General features: G+C 39.6%; 1 protein-coding gene across 1 annotated transcript in view; it reads left to right on the plus strand.

Moving 5' to 3' along the window:
• LOC106080306 (atrial natriuretic peptide receptor 1-like) overlaps positions 1-15,793 on the plus strand; it is a 90,925-nt gene that overhangs the window by 47,673 nt on the left and 27,459 nt on the right. Inside the window, exons 7-11 of the mRNA XM_056013580.1 lie at positions 3,028-3,163; positions 6,423-6,514; positions 8,095-8,233; positions 13,138-13,222; positions 14,222-14,333. Of these exons, the coding sequence (XP_055869555.1) occupies positions 3,028-3,163; positions 6,423-6,514; positions 8,095-8,233; positions 13,138-13,222; positions 14,222-14,333 (564 nt within the window). The remainder of the gene's footprint in view (positions 1-3,027; positions 3,164-6,422; positions 6,515-8,094; positions 8,234-13,137; positions 13,223-14,221; positions 14,334-15,793) is intronic.

The raw sequence follows: 15,793 nt of genomic DNA on the forward strand, positions 1-15,793 counted from the left end.
CTTGCCAAATGTGAGAAAACAAATACACACTTCAACATCGCACTCTATCCGGAAGAAATGAAGAAACTAATAGTCAATTGTACTAACGAGAAATGGACAAGCTCTCATTCGATGACACCTTTTATAAACTATTCCGATACGACCAACTATAATTTTTCACATCAGAACCGTTCACATCATAATAAGAAAACATAAGTTCCAGAAGCTCAAAATTGGGACCATTGACTTTTGCCCTTTTGGAGTGTCACCAGAGAATGCCGACCATGTCTTCAAAATTTCACTCTTCATCAAGAGGCCCAAAACAAGACACCGGCCACAGAACCCAAACATGAAATTCTTTTAATGATATAAGTTTGTGTAAGATTTTTAATTATCATCTTCTCAATGTCATGTCAAAGAGAGATTTTTGTGGGTGTTTTATGAACTTTATCTTTGAGTGTTTGAAAGCTTTGCAAACCTTTATCTTTTTATCAGGGAAGAATCATCTCAAATGATCCTCCAGCTTAATTGGTTTCATAGCATCATATACTAACAGGGTTTCCACGGCCTCCTGATTTTCAGGAAATCTCCTAAACAAGCTAAATTTACGAAAAAGTCCTAAAAATCTCCTGAAATTTTTAAAATGTCATGAAAAATGGACAATATTGTCATTTTTGGGGTGCCAATAAATAAAAACAGCATTGTGACCTTTCAATTAATAAAAAATTATTGCAAAGACGAAAGTATTTTCTTACTCAAATAAACTTAATTTTGACATTATGCTTATCCCTACCCAGACTAGGCCCCGCGCAATCCGTTCCGCATAGGGCCCCGCAATTGCTAGGGCCGGCCCTGCTGAAACAAATGTGATACATATATATATATATTAAACATATATGAATAGCAGCACCAGGGACCAAGTTTTTTTTTTAATGAGAGAAAGTGAATTAAATGCTACGGCTGTCTGTGTCGGCTCTATTGAAGTTGGTGAACGGATGCTGCGAGGTGGGGGAGGGGAGGGGCTAGCTAGGGCATGTGACTATTGACTACTTTGGTGGTAATTTGCATACGGGCGAAATGACTCTGGACCAGAAGAATTTTTTTTTTGGACATTCCGATGGTATAGAGGTTCGCTTAGTGCGTAATTCGCTCGGCGGGGTTGTCGTTTCCAGGGTCACTGGTTTGGGCCCCGGTCAGCGCAGTCCCTTATTTTCGTAGCAATTAATTCACATCTTTCTCTCTTAAAAACTTGGTCCCTGGTGGCTGCTATTCATTTATGTTTAATATATATATATTTAATATCTATATATATGTAACACTGTTGCGAAGTCAAAGTTATCGGTACAAATAGACCATGATCATTTCCGCTGTTCATTGTAAATAGACCCACCGCAGCTCATCAATTATAAAGTCATTGTCGCAAATGCAGGAGCCTAGGCGAGTAGTCAGATCAGTTTTTAATGTTTATAACAAAGAATCAATATCTGAGATTTCTGAACACACGTAAAGGCGAAATGGTTCAAAGTTCACCCCGGGGGTTCCAAAAGTTCACATAGTCATAAACCCACAAGACAAAAACGTAAGTTCCATGTGCTCACAACAATTAAGACTAAAATTGTTCAGACTTTGTTCAACCTTAATGATCATTGGGTTGTTTATTGTTCTCTGTTGTAGACACAGTTACGTACACATATGTTAGACATACAAAGCGAACGAAGTCCTTGTGTGCATAATTTTGCCAACGCAAAATCAAAACTTTTTAAATTTTGATTTTGTTAATCGAGTTTACATGCCAGGAATAAAAAGTTGTTGAATTCATCAACATTAAGTATTTTAAATTCACATACAAAAAACAGGTGAATGAATTAATGACTATAAGCAGACTTGGACATGTATCTCTTGCGATCCACGTAATCTAGTCCAACGAGTCTCTCCAGTCAGTGTATGACTTGAGGTGTGTCAAATTTATTTTTTTTAATTGAGGGTTACAAAACAACTGTACGTAGACCCAATTAAAATAATAAAAATATGTTGTTGTTTTTTCTTAGAGTCCGAAGATATTTAGGAAGTTATGTATTTCATGTAACTACCCTGTCCCAGCTTCGACCTACATATTTTGCCATATAAGAACAGACAACCGTTGCCCGGAAGAAGCTGATTTAGGTTCTTTTTTCGACATTCAAAATAGGATAATCTCAATACCCAAAAGGGAGGCGCGGTGGCTGAGTGGTAAAGCGATTGACTTCCGCACTGTGGGTCCAGGGTTCAAATCTCGGTGAAGACTTGGATTTTTAATTTCGAGATCTATGGGCGTTTCTGAGCTCACCCAGCTCTAATGGGTAAAAGTAAAGGCGGTTAGTCGTTGTGCTGGCCACGTGACACCATCGTAAACCGTGGGTTCCAGAAACAGTTGACATTTGCACCATATGCCCTAGAGAACGCCAGGTTTAAAAGGGGAACTTAAATACCCAAAGATACGAGTTATTTTTTTGGTGATGTTGTGTGGGGATACTATTTCACCTCGTCTTGATCTCGTGGTATTCTGCTTGACCTTTGTGCGTGTTTCTCGTGTTACCGTGTGTAAGGGAGTGCGGATGGCTTTGGTTGCATAGGGTGAATAGATTCTGATGAAATCACAAAAGGTCTGTCGCACTTGAGAAAGCTGAAGAGGGGAAGAACAAGGGAGAGTCGAGAGACAGAAAGACGTGTATTTATTGAGATTGAGTTATCTCCTCTAATTGTAAATTCATTCGTGATACTACACAAATCTACATTGAAGTTAAATCTGTGTTTATTTGTTGATTTGTTCTGTTTAACCCTCTACAGCCCACTAACTCATTTGTTATGTTTATCACTCTAAAGCCTACCAACTCGTTTGCTCTGTTTAACCCTCTACATCCTATTAACGTATTGGTTCTGTTTAACCCTTTACAACCTACTAACTCATTTGTTATGTTTATCTCAATAAAAAAAAAGCCCACTAACTCTTTTGTTCTGTTTAACCCTCTACAGCCCACTAACTCATTTGCTCTGTTTAACCCTCTACAGCCTACTATTACTCTGTCTCAGTATTACGACGCTGTTCGGATCTATGGCACTGTCCTGGCAGAAACCATTGACAAGGGAGGCAATCCTTTTGATGGATTGAGTATTACAAAGCAGATGTGGAACAGAACATTCGATGGTAAGAAAAGACAAAGTGAATGGTATCGATCTAGTTACAATTGTAGGAGCAACATTTTGATCTCTTAATCTCTCTCTCTCTCATTCTTATACTTTCTCTCTCTCTCTCTTTCCTTGTCTCTTTCTCTTACACATACACTTTTTTCTCTCTCTCTCTCTTTCCTTGTCTCTTTCTCTTACACATACACTTTTTTTCTCTTTGTCTCTCACACGCTAAGTTCTTTCCATCTCACTCTCTCCAATCTCTCCTTAGCTCTCTCTCTCTCTCTCTCTCTCTCTCTCGTGTCTGAGGTGTTTACTGCTTAACCTATGAAGAAGGATTTACTGACTCAGAGATTAGTTTTTTTTTAATCCTATTTATTATTTGATCACTTCATTTCCCATCATGAGAAATATTTAATTAACCATTAACCAAGAGTCAATACATTCGTTTCTCTTTCCTTCCAACATTTTAGTACATCAGAGATAATTATACAAATAAATGAAATCTAAACATTGAGTTTGTTTAATTACTTTCATATGTTTAGCTTTCTCTGCGCATGCTCCAACTATTTCTGTAGTTTCTAAGGAGTTACTAAAAATAACTCTTTAGCGTTTTAGTCTTTTCGTACAAAGCTTATATCAACTCTGTCTGTTTGTCTGTCTGTCTGTCTGGGTGGAATCTTTTACACGTTGTTTCTCCCACTTCCCATTTTTGGATCAAGTTGAAATTTTGCATAATTATTCATTGTCGATGACATTAAATGGATTAATCAAAAAATACAAAATAACTCAATTAGTGGTAATTAATTTAAACGTGTAAAAGAATCCGCCAAGACAAACAAAGAGAGTGATTTGATATAAGCTTTGTGGAGGGCGTTCTTTTTACCAAGTATTCTTCTGCCGCCACTCCAGACACGGATCTCTGATGACGCCCCTGTTGTGGTACTTTGTGGCGTACATGTTGGTCTGGTTCATCGAGCCTCTTTCTTTACCTCTTAGGTAGCACGAAGAAGAAATGCATTCAATTCCACGCTGGTGTATATGCATGTATGTAGATATGGCTCTCTATGTCTCAGAAGACAATGGATGCGCCCAGTTGAATCAATGGCTTTGGTTTCGTCTTGAAACAGGGCAGAATCTGGAGTGACTGATCAAGCCGATTCTGGAGCGGCAGAGTTTGCCACAGTTCGTGCATGTATATGCATCTGTCCTAGGGCTAGTTGACAGGACAGCTTTCTTCTTCTTTCTCTAGACTGACGCAGCTTCGTTTCTTTTGCGCTTGGCGAAGTTCGAACCAGCATGTACAGTCTGTCTCCATTGCTGTCCAGTCTTGGGCTATCTCCTCCCACATACTTTGTTCGATGCCCGTGGTTCTCATGTCTCGCTTACAGACATGTCTGTAGGTTGGTCTTGAACAGCCCTTGGGTCTGACTCCCTCTGCAAGCTCAGCGTATAGGATGTCTTTAGGGATTCTTCCACCTGGCATGCGAGTGACATGACCGAGCCAGCGTAGTCTTCTCTGTTGAAGGAGAGCATAAATGCTGTGCATATTGGCCCGTTTCTAAACTTCCTGGTTGGAGACACGATCCCTCCAGGAGATACACATTAAGCGTCGCAGGTAGCGTAAGTGGAAGCTATTTAAAACTGTGTTCTTGACGCATGTAAATTGCCCAACTCTCACTGCCATAAAGAAGTATGCCCAGAACGCAGGCATTGTAGACAATTTTTCCACACGCGCTTGGAGAGTTTTGCCATTGCTGCAGACGCCTTTCCTATTCTTTTTGTCAGCTCAGTGTCTAGGTTGAGGCAATTGTTGTTCCAAATATGTGAATTCCTGCACCACTGTAAGTGTGGGATTTCCAATATGTATCGCTGGTATTTCTGTGACATCTTGTGCCAGGATTTCAGTCTTGGAGAGGCTTATTGTAAGGGTTTCATATAATAAACACATGAAATCGTCTTCCGCTTCCGACTTGATGTTCTTATTTCAGCCTAGCTTCATCCTTCATTCACCACTTTGTATCCCACCATCTGCAATAGTCTGACTCATGACTACTCATGATTACATCAGAATCTTTTCAGCCGATACAAACACGCACACACACGCTTGAACTTTACGATACTACTACACGTACTAAGTACTAACCATATTTATACGGCTGAGTGGTGACATCCTCTATGAAGCTAGAGTACAGGGTAGGTAATCCAAAGTCCGACAACTTGACTGAGAACCTGTTGTCCACAAGACATGTCTCACTGGTCAAACGTCCGTGACACTTGACGGGGCTTTTGTGGAGAAAACACAGACCCTGAAAGTGTAAACACAAAACTGTTGTTTTTTTTCTTGGGTAAAGAACACAATACACAGCAGCCATTTCAAAACTTAATATAGGGATTCATCCATCTGGCATGCGAGTGACATGACCGAGCCAGCGTAGTCTTCTCTATGTAAGAAGAGCATAGATGCTGTGCATATTGACCCGTTTCAGAACGTCCTGGTTGGAGACATGATCCCTCCAGGAGATGTTTGTTTTACATGTTTCGGATGTTCCTTCAGAGTTGAAGATAATTACTTCCTAGTCCAAACCTCCCGCAGGACGACGGGGGATGGGAGCGGGCAGGGTTTGAACCCTGGACCATCGATAAATCTGAACGACAGTCCAGAGCGCAAACCGCACGACCAGGCACATTATGCGTTGTAGGCAGCGTAAGTGGAAGCTATTTAATCTGTGTTCTTGACGTGTCTCCCGTTTTGTTTTAGCCGCTTTGCAGCAGCACCAGAGTTTCCTCTCCGGGGCGCATTCCTGGGCCTTAGATAAGGGGTCATAGGTGGCCCAAGCGTCATGGTCCCTCTCTCGACCTTGCTGATGAGATCCAAAGGAACGCTTCGCATTACATTTGGCACCAATTCAGTTGCAGAAGCTGTCGGAGGGACTATATATATATATATATATATATCAAACAAATTTTTAAAAAGCTTATCAATACTTCGTATATTCTGTACACCGGATACCAAATACCAAATACAAAATACCAAATACAAAATACCAAATACAAAATACCAAATACAAAATACCGAATACAAAATACAATACCAAATACAAAATACCAAATACAAAATACCAAATACCAAATACAAAATACCAAATATTTATATTTTTTCCGCCATCGATAACATTCTGTAATAATTTATTGTTATAGTTTTGCAGTTATTGTATATCTGTAAGATAACACCAGTAATGAGCTGTATCCAAATTTGTTCATCACATTAACTGTAGGTCTATTAGGTCCAGTCACGGTCAATAAAGATGGTGACCGCTACTCTGACGTCACCATCACTGCCATCAATCCGAACACTGGACTGTTTCAGGTAACGCCACTGTTTGTTGATTGTTTGTTCCATTGTTTGTATTTTACATGTTTCCGGCGTTGTTTTCGAATTCGAGATGATTACATCCTAGGTCAAACCTCCAGAGGTCTGCGGGCGGGGTATGAACCCTTGACAATCAAGACGACAGTCCAGAGCGCGCACCACTTGACCAAGCAGCCACTTCATGATCTTTTTGTGTGCCACATGCGCATAGCGAATGTGGGTTGGGAAGAAATAGAACACTCAAAAAAAAAAAAAGTAACCATCATTGTTACAATTTAATTCTTGCAAGGCAATTCGAAATATGCAAACATCGAAAAGCTATTTCAAAATAAAAACATCATGAGATGTGGGCGTATATATACTGAAAATATATTTCCACAATTAAGTTATACGCGGAATCTCGCTCGGACCTGAGACCTCTGTCGCCTACCGATGGTAGACAAGGGCCAACAACTTAAGTCGGGTTGTGGCGAATGTCAGGTGGCAGTCCACATGTGGGGGTCTGCCAAGGCGTAGAAGCACGACCATGTCCAGACTTGGGATTTTGGCCACACCTACATCACACACTCCTCTGTGCTGAAGAGCCCCCACTGTGTGAGTACTGTGACTCTTACCTCACCGTAGAACACATCCTCCTTGATTGCCCCAGATATCAGGATACTAGAGGGAAATATTTTAGAGCAGACAACCTCGAAACACCGTTTGATTGCGTTGGTCCTGGGAAAGTACCAGGCTTTATGCGGGAGGTGGGGCAGAATTCTAAAATTTAAGTGAGTTAAATTGGGGCATAGTATTTATAAATATATATATATACATATTTTACAACAGATTTGTATTGGGTTATTAAAAGTTTTACTATTTGAGTTGTGAGTGGACCTTTTCTTCAATACCTCAATAAAAGACGTTTGGAGACAGTGACAGTACAGGACGTTTTGATACAACAACAGTACATGACGTTTTGATTTTTTGATACAACAACAGTACGGGACGTTTATAGACAGTGACATTACAGGACGTTTGGACACATTAACAGTACAGAACGTTTGGGTACAGTGACAGTACAGTGCGTTTTGAGACAGTGACTGTACATGACATTTTCAGACAATGACAGTACAGGACGTTTGGACACATTAACAGTGACAGTACATGACGTTTTGAGACAGTGACAGTACATGACGTTTTGAGACAGTGACAGTACATGACGTTTTGAGACAGTGACAGTGCATGACGTTTTGAGAAAGTGACAGTACATGACGTTTTGAGAAAGTGACAGTACATGACGTTTTGAGAAAGTGACAGTACATGACGTTTTGAGAAAGTGACAGTGCATGACGTTTTGAGAAAGTGACAGTACATGACGTTTTGAGAAAGTGACAGTACATGACGTTTTGAGAAAGTGACAGTACATGACGTTTTGAGAAAGTGACAGTACAGGACGTCTGGACACAGAGAAGAATGCCACGATTATCAGTTCAAAAAGACTATCGCCCTCCCTCTCCCGCCCCATTGTAATTAATATATAAACAATCCTACGCACTATATGTATGTCCCATGGCGTATGTTTTGTTGTATTGCAGAAATATGCCGTCTATGTCTCCCAAGAGAGAGCTCTGCACTTCTTCAACAGCACATCTTTCCCATGGCCGTTGAACAATGGAGTGACACCTGCCAACGAACCAAAGTGTGGCTTCAAGGGAGATCTGTGCTCTAATTCAGGTAACAGGCTTCATCGACGCCTCCGACCACGTGATCGACCCTCCCCCCCATGCAATAGTCTCCCCTCCCCCCCCCCCGACGACGTGATCCGTGACCTCCGTGTCGAAGGTGCCGTGTGATCGCCGCCCTCCCCACGCAACTACATAATTACTCCCTGACAACGTGATCGCCTACCAACCCGCGACAAGAAGCTCTTCAAAATCAACACAAACAGCTGGGAAAAAAGTGGCACTGGACAGATCCACATGGAGGAGAGAGAGCATAAAGGAAGGGTCTCGGATCGCAGATGTCATACACAACAGTAGTAGGAAGAAGGTGAAAGTACAACGGCGCCTGGTGATTACATATGCCCAACCTGTGACAGCAGCTATGTATCAAGGATTGGCCTCTTTATAGTTTGAGTTGCAAAAAAACAGACAATCTTCCGAGATGTAAAATGCCTCAGAGATACTCTGTAGTGGTGACATGTTTGAAGTAGGTTTAAATTTAACATTAGAAGTAAGCAATGTAACTACATGTACAGTATAGCGATGGAAGCAAAAAGTTGTATAACGTGGTCATTAAGATAAGATAAGATAATTTTTATTGATCCAAATCAAATGGATATTCAGTTTGACAACAATTGACCACCTCAGCGTAACTACTGTAACAATAACATTATAGATGCAAATACGAACAACATTCACACACAAAACGCATACAAACTCACAACCAGCGCTTTATGAATTAGACTTCTATGAACTTCTCGATGATGACAGATGATCTTGTAACACTCTGACCAACAGTGGGATGGAGGAATTTTTAAATTTTTCTGTTTTAGTCCTAATGGAAAGGAGACGACCACTTCGTTCAGATCTGATGTAAAAGTGGTTTAATGGGTGAAGGTCATCTGTGTATTACTGTGTAGTACAGAACAATGTGGTCATTACTGTGTAGTACAGAACAATGTGGCCATTACTGTGTAGTACAGAACAATGTGGTCATTACTGTGTAGTACAGAACAGTGTGGTCATTACTGTGTAGTACAGAACAGTGTGGTCATTACTGTGTAATACAGAACAATGTGGCCATTACTGTGTAGTACAGAACAATGTGGTCATTACTGTGTAGTACAGAACAGTGTGGTCATTACTGTGTAGTACAGAACAGTGTGGTCATTACTGTGTAATACAGAACAATGTGGTCATTACTGTGTAGTACAGAACAGTGTGGTCATTACTGTGTAGTACAGAACAGTGTGGTCATTACTGTGTAGTACAGAACAGTGTGGTCATTACTGTGTAGTACAGAACAATGTGGTCATTACTGTGTAGTACAGAACAGTGTGATCATTACTGTGTAGTACAGAACAGTGTGGTCATTACTGTGTAGTACAGAACAGTGTGGTCATTACTGTGTAGTACAGAACAGTGTGGTCATTACTGTGTAGTACAGAACAGTGTGGTCATTACTGTGTAGTACAGAACAGTGTGGTCATTACTGTGTAGTACAGAACAATGTGGTCATTACTGTGTAGTACAGAACAGTGTGGTCATTACTGTGTAGTACAGAACAGTGTGGTCATTACTGTGTAGTACAGAACAGTGTGGTCATTACTGTATAGTACAGAACAGTGTGGTCATTACTGTGTAGTACAGAACAGTGTGGTCATTACTGTGTAGTACAGAACAGTGTGGTCATTACTGTGTAGTACAGAACAGTGTGGTCATTACTGTGTAGTACAGAACAGTGTGGTCATTACTGTGTAGTACAGAACAGTGTGGTCATTACTGTGTAGTACAGAACAGTGTGGTCATTACTGTGTAGTACAGAACAGTGTGGTCATTACTGTGTAGTACAGAACAGTGTGGTCATTACTGTGTAGTACAGAACAGTGTGGTCATTACTGTGTAGTACAGAACAGTGTGGTCATTACTGTGTAGTACAGAACAGTGTGGTCATTACTGTGTAGTACAGAACAGTGTGGTCATTACTGTGTAGTACAGAACAGTGTGGTCATTACTGTGTAGTACAGAACAGTGTGGTCATTACTGTGTAGTACAGAACAGTGTGGTCATTACTGTGTAGTACAGAACAGTGTGGTCATTACTGTGTAGTACAGAACAGTGTGGTCATTACTGTGTAGTACAGAACAGTGTGGTCATTACTGTGTAGTACAGAACAGTGTGGTCATTACTGTGTAGTACAGAACAGTGTGGTCATTATTGTGTAGTACAGAACAGTGTGGTCATTACTGTGTAGTACAGAACAGTGTGGTCATTACTGTGTAGTACAGAACAGTGTGGTCATTACGGTGTAGTACAGAACAGTGTGGTCATTAATGTGTAGTACAGAACAGTGTGGTCATTACTGTGTAGTACAGAACAATGTGGTCATTACTGTGTAGTACAGAATCATATGGTCATTTGCGACGCATCACAGCATATTCCAAGCCACCCACACTTTCGAAAAAGTCAATTAAGGAATCGGATCGCTCGACACATGTTCAAGTTATCCCGTTGACAGTCATTCCTGACTGTCAGGCGTGAATCTGGAGATCTTCACTCACATCCTGTTTGAAGGTTCCGCAATGCCAATGATCTTTACTACGATGGGGTCATATCATGTACGTATCGCGCATCCCTCCTGTTCTGGACACGCTATATGCCTGAGTATATGCGGTCAAAGGCCTCACCATTTCGTCATATTCCTATTACGCCACAAACAGCCTTGGAGCTCTGGTAACGGCACCTCTGTGATCACATTACAGTAGCATGAGAATCGGAAAGTAGATCTGTCTACAAATATCTCCTTCTTCCATAGTGCCATTAGGGAATGGAATGGGTTGCCTGAGCCAGACTGGAAAACCAACGACTTAGCAGAGTTTAAGTCATTGATTAACATGCATGATTAGATTGACACATGACATGCGTTGAGCGTATTTATCTTCATTTTTTTAAAGTAACGTCTGTAAAATATAAGATAAGATAAGAAGAAAGTAGATCTGTCTAGAAAGTAGATCTGTCTAGAAAGTAGATCTGTCTAGAAAGTAGATCTGTCTAGAAAGTAGATCTGTCTAGAAAGTAGATCTGTCTAGAAAGTAGATCTGTCTAGAAAGTAGATCTGTCTAGAAAGTAGATCTGTCTAGAAAGTAGATCAATCTAAAAAAGCAAATCTGTCAATGATTTTCTTTTATTTAGTGCCAGAATTTAAAAAAAAAACCTTAATAGTTATAGACAGTTTTTATTGTAAGAGAACGCTAAAGTTCTAACAAAAAATTAATTGCAAACATAATTCGGCATTTTCCCTGAAAATAATAAAAGAGCTTAAAATGAAATGCAACCCGATACACACACACACACACAAACCTTCCCCACACAAAACATCCCCACACACAACATACACACAAACAGAAAAGTCCCCACGCGTCTTCTTTCTAGTCTTCTTTTAGTTTTTTTTTAAATGTCTTACAAACCAGTCAAACAATCGGAAATACAAAACTTGGAATAAGTAAACTATTTCCCGACTTCTGCTGCTTTTTTTTTCCTCTATAACAATATTCCCCGCTTTTTTCTTTATTCTTTCTGCTGAAGAGTTGTCATTGTCTACGACATTTGGTAGTTGTTGTTTTTTTCTTTAACTTGTTTACGACATTGAAGATGTGAAGACTTTTTTTTTAAAGTTTTTTTTTTTAAATAATTTTCTCTTTCTTCTTCTCATCTTTCTCTGTCATTGTCAGCAACATCGCTTTTTTCTTCTTTTTTTTTTTTTCTCTCTCAACTTGCTGTTTCTCTCTCAACTTGCTGTTTCTCTCTCAACTTGCTGTTTCTCTCTCAACTTGCTGTTTCTCTCTTAACTTGCTGTTTCTCTCTTAACTTGTTGTTTCTCTCTTAACTTGCTGTTTCTCTCTAACTTGCTGTTTCTCTCTCAACTTGCTGTTTCTCTCTAACTTGCTGTTTCTCTCTCAACTTGCTGTTTCTCTCTCAACTTGCTGTTTCTCTCTTAACTTGCTGTTTCTCTCTTAACTTGCTGTTTCTCACTCAAATTGCTGTTTCTCACTTAACTTGCTGTTTCTCTCTGAACTTGCTGTTTCTCTCTTAACTTGCTGTTTCTCTCTTAACTTGTTGTTTCTCTCTTAACTTGCTGTTTCTCTCTAACTTGCTGTTTCTCTCTCAACTTGCTGTTTCTCTCTCAACTTGCTGTTTCTCTCTTAACTTGCTGTTTCTCTCTCAACTTGCTGTTTCTCTCGTAACTTGCTGTTTCTCACTCAACTTGCTGTTTCTCACTTAACTTGCTGTTTCTCACTCAACTTGCTGTTTCTCACTTAACTTGCTGTTTCTCTCTCAACTTGCTGTTTCTCTCTTAACTTGCTGTTTCTCTCTCAACTTGCTGTTTCTGTCTTGCTGTTTCTGTTCTAACTTGATGTTTCTATCTCAACCTGCTGTTTCTCTATTAACTAGCTGTTTCTCTCCTAACTTGCTGTTTTTCTCTTAACTGGCTGTTTCTCTCTCAACCCTCAGTTTCTCTCTTAACTTGCGGTTTCTCTCTTCTAAGATTTGTCTGTTTCTTTAACACTTTTTCAAATGCTTTATTCCTAAAAATTACTTTATCTTTTGCAGTATGTTTCTACTTGTTTCTTTCTAGCTTCATATATCTTTTTTCTTTCACTTTTATTCTCTCTTTTTTTTACTCTTTTTTTCTCTTCTTCATTCTTTATTTCTTCCTTCTTTCTCTCATTAATGTTTTTCTCTCTTTCGCTCTTTTCTTCTTTGTCATTTTTCTTCTCTTTTCTTACCATCTCTACTCAACCGTTTCTCTCTTTCATTAGTTTTCTCTTTCTCTCCTTCTCTTTGTCTCTCTTTCTGTCTTTTTTTTCTCTTTTTGTTTGCTTTTTTTTAAAAACCCTAACTTTCTTTTTATTCCAGAAAAATCTCAGGTGATTGGCGGTCTGGCGGGCTTTTTTGGTGCAGCGGTTATTGTTGGCGGGATAGTCAGTCTGGTCATGTTCAGGTACCTAACCCTAACGTCCTTTCAGCAGACGTGAAAGTTTTTTGTAAGATTACTTTATCCAACTTTCCCGCGTTTTTTAAAAGACATTTTTTTTGCTTAAAAAAAAACCTCGGTGCCAGATTTAGGACTTATAAGGCCATGTACTTCCTCCCCCCCCCCCAAAGTACCCTTTCTCCTGCAATCTATAGGATGGGTGTTGTGACACGGTTACCGTGTGGTCAACCGTGACACACGGTCAAGTGTTGGGTATCGAGAGTTAGGGGACATGGGGGAAGTGACGAGTGCGTAAACAAGAAGAGAGAGAGAGAGAGAAAGTCAGCGAGTGGAATTGGGTGTCTGTACATAACGTTGCCGTGTATATAAGTTATGTTGAAATGTTACTCAATTAAAAGGCACTTTAAACGTAAACGGAATTGTTTCTTCACAATTGGCGATGCTAAGGTCATCCCCCCCCCCCCAAAAAAAAAAAAGTAAAGTACCCTTTCTCTAGCATACTATAGGGCGGGCGATGCTACGGTCATCTGTTTTTATGTCATGTGACGCAGTGTTATGCTTACTGACCTGTATGATTGATGCAAGTTGAGCGATTAGACTAATGCTTAAAGAAACAGGTTGACTGATAGTAACTGGTCAACTTGAACGATGCTAAATAATCAAATTAACTGAAGGTAACTGAAAAACTTGACTGAAGCTAACTGAGCAAGTTAACAGAAGCAAACTGAACAGGTTGACAGATGCTAAAAGACCAAGTTGACTGAAGCTAACATAAAAAGTTGACTGAAGCTAACATAAAAAGTTGTTTGAAGCTAACAGAAAAAGTTGACTGAAGCTAACAGAAAAAGTCGACTGAAGCTAACTGAAAAAGTTGACTGAAGCTAACAGAAAAAGTTGACTGAAGATAACTGAAAAAGTTGACTGATGCTAAATGACCAAGTTGACTGATGCTAACTTAAAAAGTTGACTGAAGCTAAAAAATTTAAAATGACTTTTGTTCTCCAGAAGATGGAAGAAGCAGAGTGAACGAGACCTCTGGTGGTGGAAAATTGACCCAGCAGACATCTTTCTAACTGACCGGAAGTTTTCTCACTCCGTGTTGTCCTTCTCGTCAAAGGTAAAAAAATCATGTAACTAATTGGTCCATCATTACGACAACCAGCCTGTCCTTTCAAAGAGATTTTCACACGTGGCGTAAAACTAGAAATAACTAGATGTTTTGGGTGTCCTGTGTACACAATAAATGAAGTGTTGTGTAAGCGAAGTTTTTGAAATGTATACGTTTTAGAATTTTGGAATCAATTTTTTTTTAAGCGATTTTTTTGTTTTTTGTTGTGAGCTCAAAAAAACATTACGACATGAGGGAAACATTAGAGTTTTACTGCATAGTTTAAAACTGGCCTAGAGACAGTGGCGTAACTAGGAATTTTCCATCATTTGGGGGCCCTGGGGCTTGACCTCTTTGGGGGACCCCTGCATTTTGAGTAATATTTAATATATAATCGAAAATTAAATTATTTGGGGGCCCCCCCTCAAGTGGAGGCCCAAGGGGATTTTCAAATTCTCACCCCTCGTCCCCCCCCCCATACTAGCTACGCCACTGCCTAGAGATAAATGGACGCTTTGATATAAAGATATCATTCTTTGTATCTAGTTGTCATCATTTAGACTCAATTTAGAGAGATTGACATTGTTTAGTTTATACCAAATAGGAGACGTCTGACATTTACTGTCATTAGGTTAGCTCATGTGTGAAATGATAAGACAGGCTTTGGTTGTACTGGAATTTAGTCAACAAGCGTATATGGCATAAAGACAGAAAATCGCTTTGGATTGGTCTGCTTTTTACTCAAATCACTTATGCATAAGTTATTAGCCTATTTTTAAATATTCTCATTGGTAAATAAATTAATTACAAAATCAATACAACAAAATCTAATTACCCAACACTACTAGCCAAGGAAAACTCAGATAATTTCTAGGAAAACTGAGATAATTTCAAAGAAAAAAAAAACTCAGATAATTGCCAGGAAAACAAAAACTAAACAAAGAAGCATTTTTTCAGTTTTGATCGCACGAATTCCTATTTTGAGCTTCGGTTCTGTTGTCTAGGAAACTAGAGATTATGGTTTCGAGAGTATAGTCTATGTACACATCAACCAGTAAATTTCCACTTAATGACGTCAATGCCGAATTCGGTAATCGGAATGAAACTTTATGAAACTAAAAAACTAACTCCCGTGGGACCTTATTCAATTGAATCTTTCATTTTGCATTTTTCTAACTCCTATATGTTAATCTCTTATGATTGAAATTAACAAACGTATGTCTCGAAAGACCAAAAAGAACGTGGCGACGCAGTACACAAGAGGAAGCCGAGAGGACAGGAAAGAGCTTGGAAGCCATTAAAAAACTAGCAAAAGATCGTGGAGAGTGGCGTGTTTCATGAGGTCCTATGTTTCGCGGGAAACGCAAAGGAAAGATAATGATGTGTGTATCAGGCTTCATATACCACACACACACACACACACAAAAGGTCCAGTTCAAGAGAACACAGCCTCTGTTTCTTCCTACTGC

Source organism: Biomphalaria glabrata, chromosome 16 (genome assembly GCF_947242115.1).
Source record: "Biomphalaria glabrata chromosome 16, xgBioGlab47.1, whole genome shotgun sequence".
NCBI classification, from domain to species: Eukaryota; Metazoa; Mollusca; class Gastropoda; family Planorbidae; genus Biomphalaria; species Biomphalaria glabrata.